At 37.4% G+C, this 23,964-nt stretch overlaps 1 protein-coding gene across 4 annotated transcripts in view; it reads right to left on the bottom strand.

Annotated features, from left to right (window-relative positions):
- Positions 1-23,964, bottom strand: part of Mindy2 (MINDY lysine 48 deubiquitinase 2) — a 96,239-nt gene that overhangs the window by 4,700 nt on the left and 67,575 nt on the right. The window contains exons 6-9 of one of the 4 annotated variants that reach the window (XM_074066079.1): positions 23,047-23,189; positions 16,614-16,787; positions 13,943-14,137; positions 558-12,581 (exon numbers count right to left, since the gene is read on the bottom strand). In XM_074066079.1, coding sequence (XP_073922180.1) covers positions 12,453-12,581; positions 13,943-14,137; positions 16,614-16,787; positions 23,047-23,189 — 641 coding nt within the window. In that variant the 3' untranslated portion in view covers positions 558-12,452. Of the gene's footprint in view, positions 1-557; positions 12,646-13,942; positions 14,138-16,613; positions 16,788-23,046; positions 23,190-23,964 lie in introns of those variants that run through there. The other 3 variants (XM_074066080.1, XM_074066078.1, XM_074066081.1) reach the window with 3 other exon arrangements.

The raw sequence follows: 23,964 nt of genomic DNA, 5'->3' as shown, positions 1-23,964 counted from the left end.
CGTTCTGGACCCACAGCTACATTGTTCATCCCTGTACACGTAGTACACATGGTATGTGTTTACATGCGTACATGGCACAACTGGTGCCTGAGCCCTATTCCTCCCCATTCTGAAGCCTATGGCCATTTCATTGGACAACCCTATCCAAAGCCTTCCTTCTCATACCCTCACCGAAGTTTCATTGTTCTTAGAGTAAGTCAAGGGGGAAGAAGAGCAGGAAATCAGACCCTGGCAGGCTGCTTTCCAGAGTCCAGGGAACTAGGAAGAAGACGGACCAAGCATGGCAGATCCCTGGCGAGTAAAGTCATTACGAAGCTAATAGCTAATGGGAATTTTAGAAAACGCTGGGTGTTATAGTAGAACGAATTCTATCTTATGGTATCAGAATTCTTAAGAATTTTTAGTCTCATGATTATATTATCATATCTGCGAGGAACATACCATATTTTACTAATCATAGTGTATGACCAATTTCCTTCTCCACTTGCTTGGTAGGATGTGATGAGTAAATTGACCAATGATGGAAACTTATTAAGAGGAAGAAGATCACCTTCAAATGAGTGGTTATTGCTTGCTGTTTGCTTTTAATTTGGCTTTGGCTTTGTTTGGGTTTTTTTTTTTTTGAGATAGGGTCTTGATAAGCAGCCCAGGATGGCCTCAAACTCTTCTTTTTCTTCTGTCAAGGCTTGAAATACATCATTCCATGCCTTCTTTGTTTTTAGAGTTTCTGTTGAGAAATCTATTATTCTGATGGGTTTACTTTTATATGGGACTTGGTGCTTTCAATGTTCTTTTCTTGTTCTATATACTCAGTGATTTAACTATAATATTATGTAGAGAGGTTCTTTTCCAGATGGGCCACTGGTAGTGACTCTCACCTGTAATCCTCGTTACTCAGGAGGCAGAGATCAGGAGAATCAAGGTTCCAAGCCAACTCTGGGCAAATAGTTCTTGAGACTACCCTATCTTGAAAAAGTCAATCATAAAAAAGGGCTCGCAGAGTGGCTCAAGCAATAAGAGACCCTGCCTAGCAAGCCTGAGGCCCTGAGTTCAAACTCCAGTGATGTAAAAAAAAAAAAGAGGTTCTTTTCTGGTCTTGTCTGTTTCATGTTCTAAAAGTCTCCTGTACCTGGATGACCATCTCTTTCCCAGTGTTTGAGAAATTTTCTGCTATTATTGAATATGTTTTCTATGCCTTAATTTGAACCTCTTTTGACTCTTCTGTGTCAGTGATTCATAGATTTGGTCTTTTAATGGTGTTCCAGAAGTCTTACATGTTCCATTAGTACTTTCTAATTTTGTCCTTGTCATTATCTGAACGTTCTTACTCATCTACCTTGTCTTCAGGCCCTGATGAGGTGTCATCTTCTTGATGCAGTCTATTGGCAAAGCTTTTAACTGAGGGTTTTTGTTTGTTTCTATTTCACTTATTGAGCTTTTCATTTTCAGAATTTCATTAAATTTTTTTTTTAGGATTTCTATGTCCTCATTGAATTCCTCTTTCACATCCTGTATTGTCTTATTTCATTCAGCTGTTCATTTGTATTCTCTTGGAATTTCTTCAGGCATTTATTCATGTTCTCTTTAATAATTGGAGTCTGTTATTGCAGAAGTATTGTCTTTGGGAGGAGTCATGTTGCCTTGTTTTCTCATATTTCTTTAGTTTCTGTGTTGGGATTTGTACATCTCAGGCCAAGTCACTGCTGGAGATTTTTATCACCTGTAGTCTTTCAGTTGAAGTATTCTCAATGTTTAAACAAGACGTGGCAATGCCCACACACCCAAATGCTCAGGCCACCAGACCCAGTCCCCAGCATTACTTCAGAGAGAAGAAAACTAACTGGAGTCTCTTGTAGTTCCTGATGTACAGGCTGGTGCTTGATGTGGGCTGAGGCTGTGTCAGTCGCTTTTACTTTAGAAGCTTCCTGTCTTTGTGCTCTGGAAGCTGCTGCTGATTGCAGGCAGGTTTACAGGCTGTGGAGGCTCCACATGTTCCACAGGCCCCTCAGTTTGTACCCTCCAGGGCAGCAAGTGTCTAAGTCTAGAGGTATTCACCAAATGTATGGGGCGGGGGAGGGGGGCACACTGATTTCTGTATTTAAGGGGGAGAGCTGAAGAACCTAGGCACTTTGCCTGCTGATTTCACCATTTTTAGACTCTGCTCAGCAGTTGACCACCCGGTGGGAGGGAGAAGGCTGAGGAGGACACTGGAGGCTCAGAGCTCTCACTCCCTCCCAGTAACATACCTCTTGCCATGGGGAAGTGGAAGCTGAGGGCTCTGTTAGCCCTGGGCTCAGAGCTCTGTTTCTGCAGTGATCCTCACATGATGGGGCTCTCTTTTCCCCAGAGATGGTGGGGCCACCGACTCTGCACTCATCACTACCTGAATTCCCTGCTGCTTAAACTTCAGTGGGTCCATATCAGACACTCCCCCTCTCCATAAGTCCTTCCTGTGGATATCTCCCTCCCAGACACTATGACATTTTTTTCCTTCTTTTTAGGTCCCTAGAATAGCTCAGTCTCAAACAATAGGCCCCATCTCAAGATTGTGCCTGCCTATAGCACTCAGAGATATGGGAAGTGACAAAACGTCTTCTCCAATGCTAGCCTACGTAGTAGTCATTGTCACAATAAAACTGCACTGAGTTTGAGACTTGGCAGGAAGGATGGGCTTGCCCCACAGCTAGGTCTGCCAGTTGTTGCCAGGGCCATATGGCTTACCTAGAAGTTGCGTCTTCAGCTTCTCTCCCTCACCCATTTGGGGAGCTGGGATTGGAGCTGTAGACTGTTTCCTACTTTTCTCTGTCACCTGTTTCCTCATGCTTTTAGCTGTCCTTTGAGATTCCCAATATTCTTCCTCTCTCTCTTCAGAACTTAGTCTCTCCTATTTAGCCCACTCTTCTCATTCAGAGTAAAACAGAGGAAGCTTCTAATTCACCATCTTGTCTCACTTCCTACGTAATGATTCAGATAAGGCTAGCCTTTGGCTGTCAGTCTGTCTCAGTTGGCCTTGGCTTTGTTAAACATGCTCATTTGTACCTGGATGACTTTCTTGGTCCTGTGCTCTTGACTTCCAGTGTGCTTTAAAATTTAATGCCACTACTTTAAATCCAGTTCATTGTACAAATACAACCCTTTTAGCCAGCTTCCTGTAATTTCAGGAAGTATATTTAAAAAAGTATATTTTTCTTGTCTGTCTTGGAGTTTGAACTGCTTGGGAGGCAGACACTTTACTGCTTGAGCCATTTCTCCATATTTATTTATTTATTTATTTATTTATTTTTGATACAGGGTTTCATTATTGTAGCCCAGGTTGGCCTCAAATCCACAATCCTCCCACTTTATCCACCCAAATGCTGGGGTGCTACCATGCTTGGCCATATTTTTATTCTTGATAAATAAGTAACCTAACTAGTTTTCAAAAACATGCCATGATTCCCAAGTTATATCTGGAATACATAATTAAATTGGTCCATGTATATTAAAGTTTTAATTGTTCCATGTTTTTCACTCTGGGCCACTCTGACCTTCATTACATGTAAGGTCATCATTATAGTTGGAGAGAATAGAAAATGTTTACTTTTATAAGGCTTAAGTAGCCTTTCTAATCATTATAATCAAGTGGGTTTTTTTCTCATTTAAAGTTCTTGAATAGGTAAGGGAAAAGTTGTTCTTGGCCCTCTTGTCTGTTATTGACAATCTGTTATAATTTTCCTAGTGTTTATACATATGGCACTTAATGTGTATTATCCTTAATCCTTACAACAGTTTCAAGAAGTAGAAAATTTCAGTTCTATTTTAGAAATGAGGAATCAGGCTGTGCAGAACTGACTGAAGTGCTCTAAGGCTAGAGATTACAAAAAATGGTTAATAGGCGTTTTTTTTTTTTCTTGCTGAGGTTTGAACTCAGAACCTCACACTTAGTAGGCAGGCACTCTACCACTTGAGTCACTATACCAGCCCTTTATTTGCCTTGGTTATTTTCAAGATAGGGTCTCTCAAACTATTTGCCTGGACTGGTTTTGAACGGGATCATCCTGACCTCTGCCTCTGAGTAGTCAAGTACTAGTTTTTGTTGTTTTGTGGGTTTTTTGGTGGTCAGTCTGGTGTTTGAACTCAGGGCCTCACACTTGTTGGGAAGGCACTCTACAACTCGAGCCACTCCGCTAATCCTTGTGTTGAACATTTTTGAGATAGGATTTCTCTTTTGTGTGTGTGTGGGGAGTTGGTGTGCATGGGCTGGCCTTGAACTGTGGTCCTCCTGTATTCTCCTCCTGAGTAGCTAGGATTACAGGTGTGAGCCACTGGCACTCTCAGTTCTTTATTTTGTTTGTTTGTTTATTGGAAGAGACATGGTTTCACTATGTTTCCCAGGCTGGTCTCAAACTCCTGAGCTCAAATGATCTCCTGCCTCAGCCTCCCATGTTGCTGGGCTATTCAGGTGTACGCCAGCCACCAGACCCAGCTCGGAGGCCTGAATTTGAAGATTTCTGTAGAATCTGAAACAGATGTAACTTTAAAAGTCCAGAATCAGAACTTAAACTCAGATCTGGCCGAGACTTATTTGACTCCTTCCAGATGTATCTGTGAGTGCAAGCTCTTGGGTCAGATTGCTCAGTTTCAGATCTTAGTTTCAACAAGTGGAGAGGTGCGTCCGTCAGGGGTCATATATGTGAGGAGAGACTTTCAAGAAGGGCACAACATGGAGGAGAAAAGCTGCTTACTGTGGGCTTGCTGAGGCTGCTGCTCTTCAGCTGTTCTTCCATTGGTTCCAGGAAATGACAGGATGACACCCAGGGAAAATCAGGATTAAGGATTTTTGTTCTATCTAATTTTTACATTAAAGAAGAAATCAGATCAATAACCCTACTTAGTTATCTTACTGAAAGATCAGGCAAGCAATAACTACATAGTATGGACACAGTTAAAGATTCCTCTAGACATCTGAGTTCTAAGTGCCAAAGATCATGAAAATCAAAAGAGTAAGAACATGTAATCCATCTTTAAGAGGCTCACTTACGTCAACCTTATGTGCTATAGAGGAGGGGATCTTCGCAAAATGCAATGTGGAATGATTAATTCTGCTTAGAGGGCTGAGTTCATGAAAACTTTCTGAGAAATGTTAGATATCAGCTGGTTTGGAATGACATTGTTGGACAACAACAATTTTATTTGGGATTGGCTTATTGTAAAGAGAAACAACCCCTTTTCAACTTTTCCTAACTAGTCCTCCATGAAGTATAAGATATAACTAATCTACCACTGGAATCAGATAGTTGGCTAGTATGTGGGTTACAGTTAGTATTTATTTACTGCCTCTTGTGGGGAAAAAACCCAAAACTGTATTTATCAAAGCTTGAGTTAATCCTAGGTAAATGTGATTCAAAATGCCAACTCCCCACTCTTCCTAGCTTTCTAAGAAGTAGCTTAGTGGACAAATATACATATCAGAAAGACTGTTTGGTCTAAATATCAAAGTTTATTGAAATAAAATATAATCTATAATAAAAAATACTACAGGTGTTATTCACTGGTTACAGTTTTAAGTATATTAACAAAAACTTATCCAACAATGACACTATATTTGTGATACAATAAACATGAAATGTTGAATAACACTGAATAATGTTGTCAGAAATATTTTATACTTTCTCATGTATATTTAATGTCTTTTTAGGAATATCTTCCAAAAGTGAAACTTTTGAAACTTATTTAAGACATCATTTTAAAAGTAGTTTTTATCATAATTAGCAGTTAAAATAATAAATTTACTTCATAGAAATCAGTTCAGCCCTAAGCTGGGTAGATGCATTTAGATATTTTTATTCAAACAATGTATTTTATTTCAAAACTCTTTCCTGCTACTCTTTAGGGTGCTATTGTTCTTTAATTGGAATTAAAGCTGGTCAAAAAGAAAAACAGATGAATTACTTCAGAAGTAGAAAGGATATTAAGATAGAAAGGGAAGTGAAGAGAAAAAATAGGCACTCAAACACAAATTTATAGACTTAATCTCCTTGATAAATTTACTGCAATTGACAATCTTGGCCCGGCACAGAGAGAGCTACCTGTCACAGTAAATTCCTAAACCCATTAGTCCCACACAAAAGTGGAGGAAGAAAACTTGCTTCAATTTCTTGCTGTATTTCAAGATGACAACTTCTCATCAGTCATTACTCCATTTCATTTGCCTTTCTCCATATGTGTTTCAACTCAATGATTCTGCCCAGTGCAAGACCCGCATGCACTAGCAGTGAGAAATGCCCCTGGGCACCTTGGAGATGACCCCTTTTGCTATTATTTAGCCATCAGACACCAATCATCTACATTGTCCTACTTGTGATGTGTGGGTCTGTGACAACAGTAGTTGTCATTTTATTGAGAAAATGGCCTTTTAATACAAACCACTGGGGGCTTTGCAAAGCCTCATTTTTTAAAACCTCCAAAGCTAAGATATACTATGTCCCCTGGAAAAAATGGTTACTTCATACATAAAACTAATACGTAAAAAAGAACAATAACAAAAATTCTGACAAAATTTTGAGGGACATAATCTTCAAAGATTAAATACCAAATCTCAGTCTTAAAACACATTTCATTAGTTCCAACTGCTTTGCAGGGTATTTCAATTGCAATGCCCATTTGGGCAGATCAGTGATTTGTGAATTCATATGGGTATTTCCATTTCCTGACTAAAGCTATAAAATAATGACTAGTGCCAAAGGAGCCAGGATTATTTTCCAAAGAATTTTTCTTTGTGCATCCTCTAATTTATAAGGCATCCTTGCCTTTCAACATAAGATATTACATGCTGATAGAAATAAAGTTCTTAAAAATTACCAGTGACAGATTATTCATTGATTTGAAGAAATCTTTATAATTAACATCAGATAGAGTAGAAAGGCTTATTATAGAATAAAATCTCTTTTTGTTCTTTGAATCTGTTGATTTTGTATTTCTGCCACAGTATTTCAACATCTTATCTGAGATGGTACCATGCTCTAAAAATACCGGTTAGTTAGACAAGTGTATATCTCTTTCTCAAGACAATAGAACAAAGTCAAACTTAGGCAACAGTCAGATATTTTTACCCTGTTTGTTTAATATTCTTGAGATCAGAGGAGTGAAATTAGAAACTAGAAACCTTCTCATAAAGATATCTATGTATATAACAATTTAGAAAACTATTTTCTAACAACAGAAACACCACAGTGAAGTAAAAGACATGTATGAATTAAAACTCAGATCTTCAAAATAAGCTAACCTTACTAGCATCTGCAATTTGCCATCAGATTCCATCTTCTCTGTTTTGCAGTTTATTTTGTTTAGGAAGCCTTTAATTTTAAGTTCTAGTTTATTTTAAAATGTCACCTGAGACAAGTAAGCCCAATTCCTTATGATGTTTTCCTAACAGTTTTAGCAGTGTTGGGCATTAGTAACACTTGACACCAAATGACCAGATAGCCCATGAACTCTAAGATTCCAATGAGTTCCTGTCCCATTTTCAGTCACTGCCTAAAAGGAACTTAATTGCACGTGATCAAATTACATTTTGTACTAAAAACATAATTTAAATAGCCCCCAAATGATAGTATTGGGGATATGTAAATCAATTCCACCCATGCAAAGCAGTTTTCATATGTATTAGTTACCAGACAGCACTGTGCTTTATTCTGTGGAGGAAAAGGCAAAGAGAATCTAAACAGTTATGTGAAAGATATTGGAAAAAACAGATTTTTAAGTGCTTTTTTATACTTCCCAAACACTTTTGATTCTGATACTATAGTCTACCAAACACAAAAGCAAGTGTACACACATTCTTGGAAGATATGATACCACACTCAAAAGTAGGATAATTCTACAAGCCTTGACAGCCTTAAAAAAAACTGACTTAAGTCACTAGAAAAGTCTGGACTTTTAAGAACAAAAGATATGTAATTTTTTTTTTATGATTTAAGCAGTATTCTTGATAATTTAAGTAATACTTAGTGCTTAAATTATGCCTTCTCCTCAGGAGTGCAAAGCACTAAAATCAGAGAGAGAAAGAAGGAGAGACAGATAGAAAGTGGGGGAGAGAGGAAGAAAGAGAAGAAGGGGAGGAGAAGGGAGGGGAGAGAGAAAAGAGTGAACATCCTTCATATATTTAGAGTAAGTCGAGGGCACAGAATGTTTGCCTGAGGCAAGATAAACAGAGTTGTTTTGTTTGAGACGGGGTCTCACTATGTAGCCTAGTCTAGCCTCAAACTTGTAATCCTTTTGCATAGGCATCACAGGTGCTGGGATTACTGATATGCACCACTACACCCATTGAAAGTCAGGTGTTTGAACACAAAATGACCAGAATTTCACATGCCAAGTTTCTTAAAATACAAAACATAGACTAGTTTAATGCCTCCACCTTATTTTATCAAATATTAGTACATTTTCAACTATTTTGTAAGCTGTATGGTTAAGATTGTGATAGGTAAAACCTGTAGATTGTTTTAAAATAACTGGTATGATGCATAAGAAAGTTAAGCAAAATGTACTCAATGTGGTGGGGTTTTCTGATGTCGTTGTTTTTGTTGTTTTAGTACTGGGGTTTGAATTCAGTGCCTTGTACTCACTTGAGGCACACTCCCAGATCTATTTGCTTCAGTTATTTTTTGAAAAAGGTCTTCTATTTACAGCATGGATTGGGATCTTCCTATTTGCATTTCCAACAGAACTGGTATAGTAGGTGTATATCAGCATGTCCAGTTTGTTATTGGTTAAGATGAGGTCTCACAGTTTGCCTGGGCTGACCTTGAACCACAATCCTCCCCATACTCCCTAGTAGCTAGGACTATAGGTGTGAGCCACTGTGCCCTGCCTGCCCTTTGCTTTTTAAAAGACAATTTAAATAAATAAGACTGAGGACAGTTTTGCAATTTTTTTTTTTTTTTGGTGGGGATGGTACTTAGTGCCTTGTACTTGGTAAGCAGGCTCTCTACCACTTGAGCTACATCTCCAGCCCCAGTCCTGGAAATTCTTGCCTTCATTTTACAGATACCTGCTTCATATGTCAACATTGACATAGGGACCATAGTATTCTTTCCTCAAACATTTGTCTTCCAGTTCTCTTTCCTCTCAAGCTCTGCAAACTGAGTTCACTGAAAACAAAATGCTAAAAAGGTTTTAAGTACAAAATGGTTAATGTTGGGTTTGGTGAAGTAATTTCTGATATCAACTTTCTTAGTTAAGCCAAGATCAAGAAGGATGAGGAAGAATTCAAAATATAATATGAGATAAGTAGTTAAACTCAAGCAATATGAGATAATAAAAACAAGATATAGTCCAAAAGTTAATCCTAAATTTAAATCCCTGCCTCATTTAAACACTAGCCTGACCTTGAAACATGGAAGAGGTTCTTTACCTGAGCACACTGTACAGGTGGTGTATAGCCAATGCCAGTTTTAGCTGCCTCATGCTGCACTGCTCAGTATACGTACATATGTGTGTGTGGTTTTGTTTCTATTTATTTATTTGTGCCTGATGTCACTGAGTAGCATCACCAGCCTATGTACTCTTAAAATGGTGTCTCTTAAATTGTATGGCACGTTCCCAATTTCTTTGAGAATAGGAGGGTTGGAACTTTGATTCAGTGTGTGTGCACACATATACACACATACGCACATACACAATTTAAGTGCTCCTAAGTACGAAAAGCTATTATATGTCACAGCATTGTTGATACAGTGGGATTAGAAATTAAGAAATTTTTCATATTGTTAACAAAGATTGGCTATTAACCTTAAGAAATATGTTTTGAAAGCAAGAAAGCACAGTGACCATATCCATGCATTCATCTTCCTCTTTTGCTAGCTCAAATGCAGACTGCACACATTGATTCCAGTGTGTTTGTAATCTAGCTTATAAACATTAAAACCAAAAATGTTTAAATTCTAATGTCTGCTAGCAATGAATATGTAACTACTTCAACTGTACCAAAATATGTAAAAAACAAAACTTTAAAATACCACTATCAAATTCATATGTATTCAAACCAGCAATGAAATGCCCAAATAGTTTGTTACCTTGAGCAAAATATAAGAAAATAAAGACACAATAGCTCTAAATCCTTTGTAACTTTCAAGAAGAGAGAAGAGTATATCTGAGAAATTTCTTTGTTTTAATGGAATTGAACATTTACTTCCTCCCTTCCACAGTAATCAAAGCAAATATTTTGTTATTACTCTTGGTATATCAAACTAAATTCAAGGAATGTAATAAAGTCTGACTTGGAAATGTTACATAGAAAAAAACTGAATTAACAAACACACTGAATTTTTAAAAAGTTTTTCTCACAAGTATCCATTGATATCTATTTATCTGATAGCAGCACTGCTGGTTTTCTGTTGTTTTTGTTTTGCTTTTCCTTAGAGGGAATGTAGAATGGCAGTATTATCTTTGGAACAAATTAAGATAGTAACAAGTAATAGAAGAATAACTTCTACATATATATTCTTCAAGGGCAATAAATAGATAAGTATATAATTATGGAAAATATGTCTCAAATATGTTTTTTAAAAATTGTTCAAGGTTTATTGTTTTGTTTTTTCAAAGTAAAATACAATGCACTGTGACTATTATCTGTCTGGGAAAAATAAACCTTGAGGTTTGAGTTTTCTCCTTCAACAGAGTGATATCAAGAGTAAACTTGGATTGAGGTCAACCTGCTCAAGCCAACAGAGAGTTCTGTAGTACATCTGATTACCAATGTACACGTATTCTGTGTTGTAATCAAGAGACTCACGAAATATTTTATATCCAAGTTTTATATCCCAGATAGGTTCTCTGGTACTTACCATGCTAACACAGGACATCTGAAGAAATAACAAATTGTATAACATAAACAGACATGCAATATAGAAGGACAGAAAAAGTATAGCTTGGCCCTGGATTTTTTTTTCTCTTAGAATAATTCCTTCCACAGATAAGACATTAGTTTTTACATACAGACTCTTCCTATAACTGGTTTTGGATCATGGAGAAAGTTAATGACATAGCTTAATAAAATCCACACCACATGTTTTGTAGTCTTTCATCACCACCAGACCACAAGAAACATTATCTAATTGGTTGCTCACGTTGTGATGCTCTTAAATACACAAATTTACTGAGGCTTAGAATGTAAATCACACAACTACTTGCAGCAGCAACAGTCTTTTAAAAAATGACTAAAACGAATTCAAAATACAAAGCATATAAAAAGGACTATTAAGGATAGTTTTCCAAACTATATCTAGAAATACAGGAAAATATGTCTTGCCTCATAATAAAGTTAAATAAATATTCTTTCTGAATCCTATAAACACTATAAGATGTTTTAGGTTTATTTGGTTCTCATAAGTTAAAAAAATCTGATTGCCTTTACATAATTTCCTTCAAACTCTTATCTACGCTCAGACTTATTGTTTTTTCACTAGACTCAGAGATTATCTCTAACTTTCTTTTAGAAATGTGCTTTTTGTTTTAATAAGTATACTTAATTTTATAGCAATAAACATGATTTAAAATTTAAGGTTCAAGGTAATTCTAGAAAAAGGTAGACATTGAACTATCTGCTTTCTACATCCTCATATTTACAAGGCCTACAATCCACTGTCATCTCCTCACTTATCATGCTGTTAATAAATACTAACTATGGTCCAGGTTACCTATTTAGAGATTTCAAAATTCCTCAAAATTTCCTAATACTACAAAGTCATTAATATCTGATTTGGAAAGGTTATAAGTATTAGTGTTGTGTAATTTTTTGCTATTGGAAAAGAAACACAAATCTTTATTTTTTTCAATCTAAATTGAATCCAAGCTCCATTATCAGTTCTCAAGATAGTATCTAAAATGTACACTACTAAAGAAAGGTAAAGCTGACCAACGGCTGAACCACTCCAATATACAATTAAAGATTCTTTATTCCTGCTAGTTTTTGTCTCCTCCCCCCGCCCCCACTCCCCACTTTTAAATCCCTATATTAAACCCCTGGTTTCTCATGGATTAGATCATAATTTAACATTGTAAAAATTTCGGAACCTATTGTGCTAATATTTAGATTTCAGAAAGGAATCAGACTAAGTCAATTACCTCCATTCATTGTTAGAACAGAAGACAACATAGCTTACTAACTGATGAGTTATGAATGTCACTATGACACAAAACATGCTGTGATTTGCTCATCTGACTACAACTGCAGTACTTTTCATGGATGACAACACACAGCATTTCCAACTTGTAACATGAAACTCCAGCTCATAGAGTGCATTGTGTGACTTGAAAAAGTCTGATTGTAACAAAGTAACAACCTTTCCCCTGAAAAAGCATGAACAAAATCCATTGGGAAATCAGGCACAGACGGTATTTATCATTTTTCTTCCTTTTCTCCTGTTTTGTTTCTCAACACATATAGGCATTCCAACAGAAGCCAACATTTGTTACAAAATGACACAGCTGTTTTTTTCCTTTTCTTTGTCTTTATCCTTTTCCCGAACTTCCTTTCGTTTACGTTCACTATTTGCAGATTGTCTTCCACCTGATGGAGAGGCTTGTGCTGGCTGAGCTGGCTTTAAAAGAAAAACACCCGGGAAGAAATCACTCCGACTGTTCTAAGTACTTAATCATAGTTGTCTAGAGAAAAACATCACAAGAGTGAAAGACACAATTAAGGGGAAAGAAGCTACTGGTATATAGATTTGTTACATTACAGAGAATCTGAGTACTTTCTTCTAGATATAATTCATTAATGTATTTGTTGTTCCAAATAAATGGAATGTCTAGTGAACAAATCACATATAAGTATCTGATTTAAGAAATATTTCTTAAAGTTTGAAAAATATTAAAGAAAGTGACAACTTTTGGTAAACTGATAGTTCTTTAAGACTTCATTAAATACTATAATAGGGTTGGAGGTATGGCTCAGGTGGTGGAGCCCTTTTCTAGCAAGTGCGAGGCCCTGAGTTCAAGCCACAGTACTGCCAAAAGAAAAAAAAAAAAAACAACTAACTATAGTAAAGGCATCTTAACAGGAGAAAAAAATCCTGAGAACTGAAAGTGTAAAATAAGTGTATTCTGTGAAATCACAGAACTTTCTGAGTGAAAAGCTATTTATAACATGGTAGGATTTAACTATTAAGCTTGGGGTAGCTAACATTTGATCTAGAAACTTAAATTTTACACTTATTTTACTGGGAAATTTATTTTCATAAGACCTCAAAAGACATCATGCTTTCTTGTATACCCAAATCAAAAGGAACACTTTCGCATGGAACAGATAACATAAAAGGGAGAATATTTTTTATTTAATGATATGATATTCAACATATAGAAATCCATGTAAGTCATCTTTTCAGTGCTTAAAATGTTAACTGAGTAAAACGAAAAGAAGAAAGGTCCTACCCTTGAATACTTAGTATATGTCAGAAATTTGGTTAAGTGCTACCATTACTTGTTCTTCCCCTGAAACCTAAGAGTTAAGTATTATCTTCTATTTTTCTGAAAGTGCAAATGAGGCTATGGGAGGCAGAGGACTTTGTCCACGGTGTTGCAACTAGGACAGGGAAACAGGCCCAAAAAACGCAAAGCCACGTCTCTCTGCGTCATCATCTGTATTCTTTCCAGTAGTAACTCAGACTGCCTTGAGCTCATAGAAAGCATGGTGTTCAGTTTGATTTATTTTGTTACAACATTAAAGAAAATAATTTGAAAACTCTTCATATCAAAACCTCTATAAATATAATTTTACTAAATGAGAAATATATTCAGATAGCCATAAACTTAGGGCAATGTAAAAATATCCATAGGTGCTAGGATGCTAACATAGCTGAAGTGACAATAACTAATTAAAAAATTTTTTTTTATCTCAAGCAGAGATATTTTTCTTGCTAAAGTGACCTCTGTATTTAAGAATCACAGCACTGCTTTTTACCTGGGCCTGTGTAGAAGCAGCGGCTGCAGCTGCTGCTGCCTGCTCTTGTTCCTGATAGTACTGGGAAGCCCGCCTATCCTCTTCCTCTTGCAGCTTCTTTGCTAGTTCCAAGTCACTGAGTCCTTCTGGGATTTGTTCCCAATTGATCTCTTGACTCTGCTGCTCTTGTTGTAGAGATAATGCCATGAGATAGTCCTAAGGAATTGAATTATAACCATTTTAAGTTCTAAGAACTAATGAATGCAAATGAGAATGGTTCTTTAAAAAACATACAAGAGCTTAATGTTTTAGGCCAGCCTGGACCCAAAAAACCAAAACAAACAAACAAAATAAAAAACCCAAAAGAATTTCTCCTATTTACAAAAGAAACACATGCTTGTATAAAATGCAGACAAAACAGGAAGCCACAAATATTAAGTTTAGCCAGGCATGGTGGCTCACCCCTATAATCTCAGCTGCTTGGGAGGAGGAGATCAGGAGGATTGAGGTTTAAAGCTAGCCTGGGCGAAAAGTTAGAGACCCCATCTCAAAAAATAAGCGAGAGTGATGGTGCACCTGTGATTCCAGCTACATGGGAGGAATAGGTAGGCAGTCTGAGACCAGCTTGGGCAAAAACAGTGAGACCCTATGTGGAAATAACTAAAGCAGAAAGGGCTGGAGATGTGGTTTAGGTGGTAGGGGGCTTGCCTAGCAAGTGTGAGGCCCTGAGTTCAAATTCTAGTACTAAATACAAAAACCTTTAAATCACCATAATATTTTTATGCAGAGATAACTCTTGCTAACAATTCACAATTATCTACCTAATATTCTTCTACATTCACAAACCCAAACACATCTCCCATCCTATAAAACTATGGAAATCTGCTTTCTTATCCATTTAATGCCATAAAAGTTTTCTATGAGAAAAATTCTAAGAACTTTTCAAGTTTACTCAATTTTCTTCCAAAAGATGGAATTTTTATTCATTTGAGTATTCATTTGATTTGAGACAGAGTCTTGCTATGAAGCCGAGGTTGGCTTTGAATTGGCAATCCTCCTGTCTCAGTCTCCTGAATGCTGGGATTATAGCTGTATGCTCCCATGCCCAGCCCAAAAGGTGATTTTTAAGCAAACTTAGCTAGCTATAATACAGTCAAATTTAATTACTTAACCACCTTACTCCTCCTACCATGTACACATGTAGATTATTTCCTATGAGAAAAAGAACTTGGCCAGAAGTTCTGCTATCTAACTTAATAACCACTTTATTAAGAGTTAGTGCTGAATGACATTTGATGGCTCTGTATACTCTCAAGCTCCCATCACACTCAAAATAAGAGAATGTAAGTAACTTAGAGGACATGCAAAAGGTCATTGCCTATGATGACCACACACACACACACACACACACACACACACACACTACATCATAGCACAACTGTCTTACTAGTGTCAAGAATTTTTCCTCTGTCCTTCAAGGTCTGCTCTTCAAACTTGGTGATCTTCCACCTGCTTGCACAGACACCAATCACGATGCCTTCTAACTGGCCCACTGTGATAACCTACTGCTTTGCTCTCACTCCCTCCACTCCAGCATGCTTTACATACAGTGGCTATAGAAATTCTACACTTCCTCCACTACTGTAGCATCGTGGAGGAAGAGCCTGAATGATTTCTAATCCCAAGATGACTTACTTATAGTTCAGGAATACAACAGCTCATTGAACAGTGGCCAAATGAACAGTTCAATTGTTATGGGCAAAGTGTCAGTTGTCTAACATAACCACACTCATGCCTCAATCATGAATCTTCATGTCACTGCCATACTTTGAGTATTAACATATTGTAGCTCTGAGCCTGCCCACCTACTGTAGGTAAAAACTTCACCTGTCTCAGTTCTATGTGAAGTTGTGCTCACTAGTGCAGCCCCTGCAATAAGTGTCTGCTATTCTTTACCTTGGGCTCTAAGGTTACAATACCCATCTACTTCTTCTCTGTTTCTTTTTTTTTGATGGTACCTGGGTTTGAACTCAGGGATTTGTGCTTGCTAGGCAGGTACTCTACTGGTTGAGCTACACCTCCAACCCTTTTAGATCCAGTGTGTTCCATCTTATGGACTTCCTCTTTACTGTTTTTTCTGACTACTCAAGTTATGTCTCAAGTATGTGCTCATCTCTTCAGCTCTGCCACCCACAGCTAAGCCATCATCACTTCTTTCTTGGATTGCTGGTCTCTCCGCTTGTACCTGGGTTCGTCAATGCACCCTTCACTAGTGGTCTTTTTTTATAAAATGAAGAAGCCAATCGTGCCACTTCCATATTTAACACTCATCAGAGCTCTCCTACTGCAACTAGAGCAAAACTTAAACTCCTTACCATAACCTTCACAGTTTAGTGTGATCTGGTTTTCAGAACTAAAGTGTGTAACTAATGTACACAGACACGATCAGTTCCTTTTCAGGAAGTGTCAGGAAAATCTCACAAATTAATGAATGAATCAAAAGTTTTAGATAACTGAATTGACATTTGTGAAGATTATGCTTTTCTTTTTTCCCTGAGACAGAATCTGGTTCTGTTGCACAAACTGGCCTCAAATTTGTGGGCTCAAGCAATTCTCCTGCCTCAATCTTCAGAGTAGTTGTAAGTTAAGAAAATGCATTCTAGACAGTATGAGCAAAATAAAACAAATTTACCTGATCTATCTGATCTTGCTGTCCTTTGTATACAGTTTCAGGATCTGAAGGAGGCCGAAGATGAAATTCTGAATCACAGAAATTTCCATCACCATCTACATTGTGTAGGCTTTCCCAAACAATTTTTTCTTCTGTAAGAAACCCCTGGTCTGTTACCAACAAATACAACTGACCCTTAATAAGAAATGACAACAAAAAAGGAGTGTTAATTCATCAAAAGTAGCTAACATATTTAAGGGAAAAAATTTTTTTGGTGGTACTGGGGTTTAAACTCAGAGCTTTGTACTTGCTAGGCAGGTGGTTGGGGCATGCCACCAGCCCTTACTTAAGGAATAATTTTAATCTGCACATTTAAAGTATATTAATTATGTTTATCAGATCAGTACAACATATATAATATATTTGTTGCTTTGAATGTAGCTTATAATTAGTACACTACAATATAATAAGAAATAAGAGTTCTTGGCATACTCAACTAATATGTGACTTATAAACAGCTTTGCGGGGTTTGTGATAGCATTTCTCAAAACAAAGCAAAAGTACTATATATAAGTTCCTGAAAAAAAAAACAACAGGTAATAAGTAGGAAAGAGTTGCCAAAAATGCTACCATATTGCCTGGTTTTGTTTGCTTTTTAAAAATTAAACCTATATGACTCATCTAATCCATACCAATTTTCCTTTCTCTCTATTATTGCTCTTGCTTTGTACACCAAACTATTTTGCACCTAGTTCTATTACACCACTAAATCACCTGGCACTGTTAGTTTTCTTGTCTTCTTCTACAGACTCTATTTTTCTTTTATGTTTTGGTTCTGGGGATTCAATGTAGAGCCCACTGGACTACATCCCCCAGCTCTAAATTATATCCTAATATATGGTACATTCAGTCACAACCCCAGAACCTAGGACTGACCTTTAATTTTTTTATATGCATTAGTTCTGCCTCCAATCATCTGTAGAATTTACATCCCTGGCATACCATGATGGGCTGTGAGCCATTTTTTCTCTTCAAATTTACTGAGGATATTACATTTTGATATCTGCTTGTAGTTCTTACTGGTTAATATAGTGTTTATTATTGCTCAAGGATCATACCTTTGGAGGCTGGGGTGTAGTTCAAGTGGTAGAGTGCTTGCCTAGCAAGTGAAAGGTCCTGGGTTGAATCACCAGTACTTGGGGATGGGGGGAGGATCATATCTTTCATTTCTCTCTCCATTATGTTCATTCTCTCTCTCTCTCTCTCTCTCTCTCTCTCCCTCCCTCCCTCCCTCCCTGTCTCCCCCTCCTCCTCTCTATTTCCCAATCTGGAAGTTCTGGGGTTTAACTCAGGGCTTTGTGCTTGCTAGCACTCTACCAGTTGAGTCATGCCCTAGTCCTTTCTTTTTTTCTGTATATATTTATCTCTATAAATTTGAACAATACCATTATGTCCACAGCAGCATTATGTTCCTAAACTGCTTTGCTCTTCTACTCTTTGCTGCACTTACTTAACAAAGCCCCAAAAGTACAATGACAAATGAGGTACATTCTTCATGCCTGCACTCTGATGACTACGAATGTAGAAAAATCATAAAAGTGGCACAGTCATTTAGGAAAAATTTGGTGGTGATGGGATTGAATCCAGGGCCTGGCACAAGCAAGGCAAGCACAGAACTCATATGTGTGAGGCCCTGGGTTCCATACCCAGCACTGTAAAAAGCAAAACAAAACAACAACAACAAAAATTCACTACCCTCAGCAGTGCCCTGTAATGCTTCCTGAATTTTATTGTCCTAGTGTTGTTCTTTCAGGTTCTCTAAGAACTTTTTGTTTTGTTTTTCATTGACACAGGGTCTCCCTCTCTAGCCCAGCTTAGCCTTGAACTTGACTCAAGAGATCCTCCTGTCTCAGCCTTCTGAATAGCTGGGACCATGGGTGCACTGCTACCACACCTGGCAAGGACTGTTTTCTTTTTTGAAACATAGTTTCAATATGACAGCCAGACTGGCCTTAAACTCATGATCCTTCTGCCTTAGCCTCCAGAGTGCTGGGAATATAGGCTTGTGCCACCATGACCAGTTTAACTTAAGAACGATTTTTAAACTTTGCTTCTTCAAATCCAGAACCATACCTTCTCATACCTACTCAGGCTCAATAAATGATCTTGCCCTCCACTTAACAGAGAAAACAGAAGCATCCCCAAACAGTACCTTTCTCTTCCTGCCATCAAACTGACAAAAGTGTATACCTAATCTATTCCTTTCCTTTATAATGGAGAGTTAAAATCAAAGGTCAATCTTCTATCCTTTTTTTCATCTTCCTAGGAACTTTCTAACATCAATTATCCCCTCTCCTGAATCTTCAACGTTTTCCTGTCTGTTGAGTCATTCAATGTTTAAACATGATCAAGTCTCTCCTATTAAAAATAAAAAAGTTAGGTGCATTGATGTGTGCCTCTAGTCCTCTAGGAGGCTGAGGTGGGAGGATTGCTTGAGCCCACGTGTTTGAAGCTAGCCTGGGAAGCATAAAGAGGCTCTGTTTCACCCCTCCATGGTTCCATATTTACTAAAGCTATGAGCCAACATGTCTATAAGAGCATTTGCCTATATATTCTTTCTACTCCCTGACATTGCAGTCAGGTCTTAACCAACTCTATTTGGGTTCTCCCCTGTTGGACTCTTCTTCCTTTCCATCCCTAGTGTTCTTATCTTACCTATTTTTCCAACGGTACTTTACTGCAAGTTCCATCTTTCCTGAAACATTCTTTCACCCTTAGCTTCCCAAACACATTATTCTTTAGTTTTCCTCTTGTTCTCTTCTTTCTCTATCTGCAGTGCTGGTTCTTACTCCTCTAGTTTGTCTTTAAATGTTGGTACTCCTCACATCTTTATCCTAGGCCTTGTCTTTTCTTCTGATTCCACATTTTCCTTGCAAATCCCCAAATTACAATATTTCTCTTATAAAACCCCAATTTCTATCATTATACCAAAGTTCTTGCAGAACTGAACCATTTACCCCATATTTTCACTTGGAGGGATGCCTCAGAAGGACCTCTAACAGCTACAGGCTGATCTCATGACATTCTTCTCTTCTGTTTCAATAAGGAGAAATACCACTAACACAGTACCCCAAATTTTTCAAGTCCAATCGCCAAATCTGGCTGATTATATCTCCTAAATGTCTTTGAAATCTGTCTACTCTCCACTTCTTTACCATTCTAGTCCATAATCTCTTCCATTACTTGCAACAGTCTTCTGAGTTCATATTTACTCTTGCCTCAATGTGCAGAGCACCTTAATGTCATACAAGGAGCAAGGAGATAACAACACGAATGATATGTTGTTTAGCCACAGAATAAGACTTATTGAGAACATCTTGGGAACAGAGAAACAGAAGAAAGCAAACATTTCCTAGGCTACTACTATCTCATAGAAAGGCATGCTTAATCCAGACACAGAAACCCTCTCTTCAACCATACAAGAATGCTGGGAATACTGAGCTAACTGATGAAGGACTTCCCACTTGGGGATTAAGTCCTTAATGGAAAAGAGAGCATTGGGAGTTCAGTTTTGGGGGATTGTATGACAACCACCAATGACAGCCAAAGACCTTGTTTTTCCACAGAACTACTTTATTCTTGCTCACTCTTAGGCCACAAAGAGAACAAAAAGAACTACTAGGGCCATGAAGGTTAGTTTCTTCTCTTAACTCAAGTCTCTACAAGATAGATGCCTGGGTATCTACTTAGCTTTACATCAATGCCTCTTATTTACTAGGCTTCAGCCTCATGGACTTTCTTTTAATTCTGTAAGGAGTGTAAGGAGTCAAGCTCTTTTCCTTCTCAGGGCCTTTGTATACATGTTGCATCTACTTAGTTAATCCTTTTTATTCTCCCCTAACTGATTAAATTCCAGAAGATTCATTTTTTAGGTTTCAGGACTTTTTGTTTTCCTTTTTGTAGTGCTGGGGATTTAACCCAGGGTCTCAAGCATGCTAGGCAAGCATTCCACCACTGAGCTACATCCCTAACCCTCCAGTTTCAGTGTAAATGTGATCTCCTTAAGGAAGTCTTTCCCAACATGCCCCAAAGCACTCACAGCTTGTTGTGTGCATCCTTTACAGAAAGTATCTCAATAGAAATAAACTAATAATTATTTAACTTTTATCCCTTGCCAAATTTGAAGGTACTTAAGTGGAAGACCCTACAACTATCTTACTCGTGGCTATAGTGCCAGCATTTAGTTGAGCTTTGTTAAATAAATGGATAAATTCTAGACTTGGAAAAGTGAAGTAAAGCAGAATGACTTAGCAGTATTTGCTATGTGGCAATAATTCTGATTTTGACATCCTTTGGCCTTAGGTTTCTGAGTAGTGTGGATGGCTGTTGGCCCACATCTAGCACATACCTAGCTAGAATGATGAAGCAATACAAATGAACTCTTACTATAACTAAGAGACTGATAGGAGAGTGAGAGCTTTAGTAAACAAACAAAACATTTTATACTATTCTGTGTAATTCACTGGTTAAAGCACTGAAGGAAATATGAAGATGTGACTTATGGCTTGAATAAGCTATTTTCAAAGTACATGGAAAGTGAACTGGTCACCAGGTACTAAATAAGGATATGTGGCCACTAGCTAGAGGGTGACAAGAGCAGTGGTCTTCAATCTCAGATGTACATTAAAATCACCTCTGGAGCATTTAAAAATACTGATGCAGGACTTGGGTGTAACACAGTGTTGAGTACAAAAAACAAAAAAACTGATGCTCAGGTCCCAGCTCCTCCAGAGATTCTAATTTAATTGAGTTAGTGGTAAGTTCTGGGCATTCATACTTTTAAAAATCTACTCAGGCAGTTCTAGCAGACAATCTGAGTTCAGAACCACTGGTTTAAGGAGAAAAGAGGTACCTTTACTATTTGGAATGCTTCTTAAAGGATGGGTAATATTTGATTATACAAAGGTAGTGAGAAGAGCTTCCTAAATAGAGATTAAGGAGAAAGAAGAATGGCAATAACTGTGGAAATAAGAAAGTATAAAATGTGTCTGTGGATGAGGATTATCAGTGAGTAGGCACCATCATGGCTGAGGCAGTGTTGATACAGGGAAAAGCAGAACATATTTTGTATTTTTAACCTCTGGGCATGAAGTGCTATGAACATTCTACTACAGGTCTAGGTAAAAACGGATAAACTCCTGAACTAGTGCTACCTGTAAAAACAAAAGGGATAGATGCAAGAGTCAATAAAAACATTGAATGAATCAGTAAATGGGCTTTTTGTTTGTTTGTTTGTTTTTGGCAGAGCCATAAGTGGCACTGTAAAAAGTTAAAGTCACAATGATAACTTTAATATTAGCAAACACTGACATGAAGGCTTTTTTTTTTTTTTTTTTTAAATATAGGGTCTTGCTATGTAGTCCATGCTGGCCTGGAACTTGCAATCCTCTTATCTTACCCTCCCAAGTAGCTGAGATTATATTATAGGCATGCACCACACTGCACCCATTTTAAGGCAAATTTAATTTCTGATCTCCTTTAGCCTCAAGTATAAACACCCATCATTAGAAGTCACTACAGCCTATTATAGGAGATTTTCCTTCTTTTAGGGAATTATAAATACTATCTATTTATCTATTTATTTACTGGGGCTTGAACTCAGGGTCTCACGTTTGCTAGGCAGGCACTCTACTATTTGAGTTACCCCGCCAGCCCTTTTTTGTGTTGAGAATTTTTAAGATAGGGTCTCTTGAACTATTTGCCTGGGCTGGCTTCAAACAGTGATCCTCCTGATCTCTGCCTCCTGAGTAGCTAGGATTTCAGGTGTGAGCCACAGGCACCAGGTGAAATAAGTACTATCTAGCTGTGCAAGGTGATACATAACCATGATCCCAGCACTCAGGAAACTGAGGCAGGAGGATTGTGAGTTTAAGGCCAGCATATCAAGACCCTGTCACAAATAAAATAAAATGAAATAAAAACTGCCCACAGCATACCACTCTGAATGCACCTAAGCTCATCAAAATAATAAATATGTAAGTACTTGACAATGCGTAATCTGTGAAAAAGAAGTTGAAACTTAATTTGGAAACAAAAACTGGCCAGAGGATCACAGTTCGAATCCAGCCCAGGCAAGTAGTTAGCAAGACTGTGTCATGAAAATACCCAACACAAAAAAGGGTTGGTGGAGTGGCTCAAGTGCAGAGCACCTGCCTAGTATGTATGAGGTCCTGAGTTCAAACCCAGTACCACCAAAAGAACCAAAACCAAAACCTGATTCAAGGTAATACTTCAATTGCTAATCAGTTGCAGACAAAGATATAATTAACTTCACAATTTGATGGTTAAGGAGTATTATGCTAAAATTTTCTGTTTTTAAGCAGATCAAAAGACATTTCTAAATCAAGTTCCTTTGATTTGGGATAATAATTAAATAGCTGTATCTATATCATACCTTGTATTTGGTCATGGTGCTAAAATGATTATTCCGAAAAAACACACAAAGTTCTCCTTCCTGAACCGTTGAAGTTAGTTCACACAATCCATGGTATGTCAGTTGAGTGGCTGTGTTATTTAGAAACTGCTCCGCAACAAAGCCTATAGAACCAATGCATAATATTAGATGGAAGAACAATTTCAAAATTAAGTATTTATTTTTGTCCTATTTGTACATTGTTGTAAATGTGTAGAAAGGCCAATTAATGTAAGACTTTTCCTCTTATATGATGGCCCCAAATTGGAGAATCATCTTTCTAATTTTTCTATGGAAGTTGTATCTAAGGTCATTCCCATCTTAGACAATTATGTGAAGTACTTTTTTAAATCAATAAATGTATTTACTTACACTTTATCTACCAAAAGGATTTCAGGCAGTTTACAGTAAGCAACACAGGTACAATAAAACAAAAAAAATTATTAAATTAAAAAGAGTTAACAATTTTACTTATTTATTTATATTTTCTATTTTTTTCTTGGCACTGGGGTTTGAACTCGGTCTCATGCTTGCTAGGCAGGGGCTCTTAACCACTTAAGATACTCTGCTAGCCCCAGAGTTAGCAATTTTAAAAACTGGGTAGAAGAGAAAGATTTATGACCAACAGCTACTTTCCCAATGGCTAGGGGTTTAGGAATAAACAATCGCCTTACATTGAGTTGCTTAAGATTTTAACAAAGATGCTAGATAATTCTCAAGTCATAAACTGCTCAGTTCTTGCCTTAAAACTGCAAGCAGGCATTAAGGCTAAAGAGAAAGCAGTGGGATAAGTGATGACATTTTTACCCTAATCTCCTCCAACAAATGCCACTCATTACATAGTCGTATCAAGTTGAAAAATAGAAATGATCTCTTTTGTGTCTGAAACAGAATTATTTC

The sequence above is a fragment of the Castor canadensis genome, chromosome 2 (assembly GCF_047511655.1).
Source record: "Castor canadensis chromosome 2, mCasCan1.hap1v2, whole genome shotgun sequence".
NCBI lineage: Eukaryota > Metazoa > Chordata > Mammalia > Rodentia > Castoridae > Castor > Castor canadensis.
This window is presented reverse-complemented; position numbering and strand designations above follow the sequence as displayed.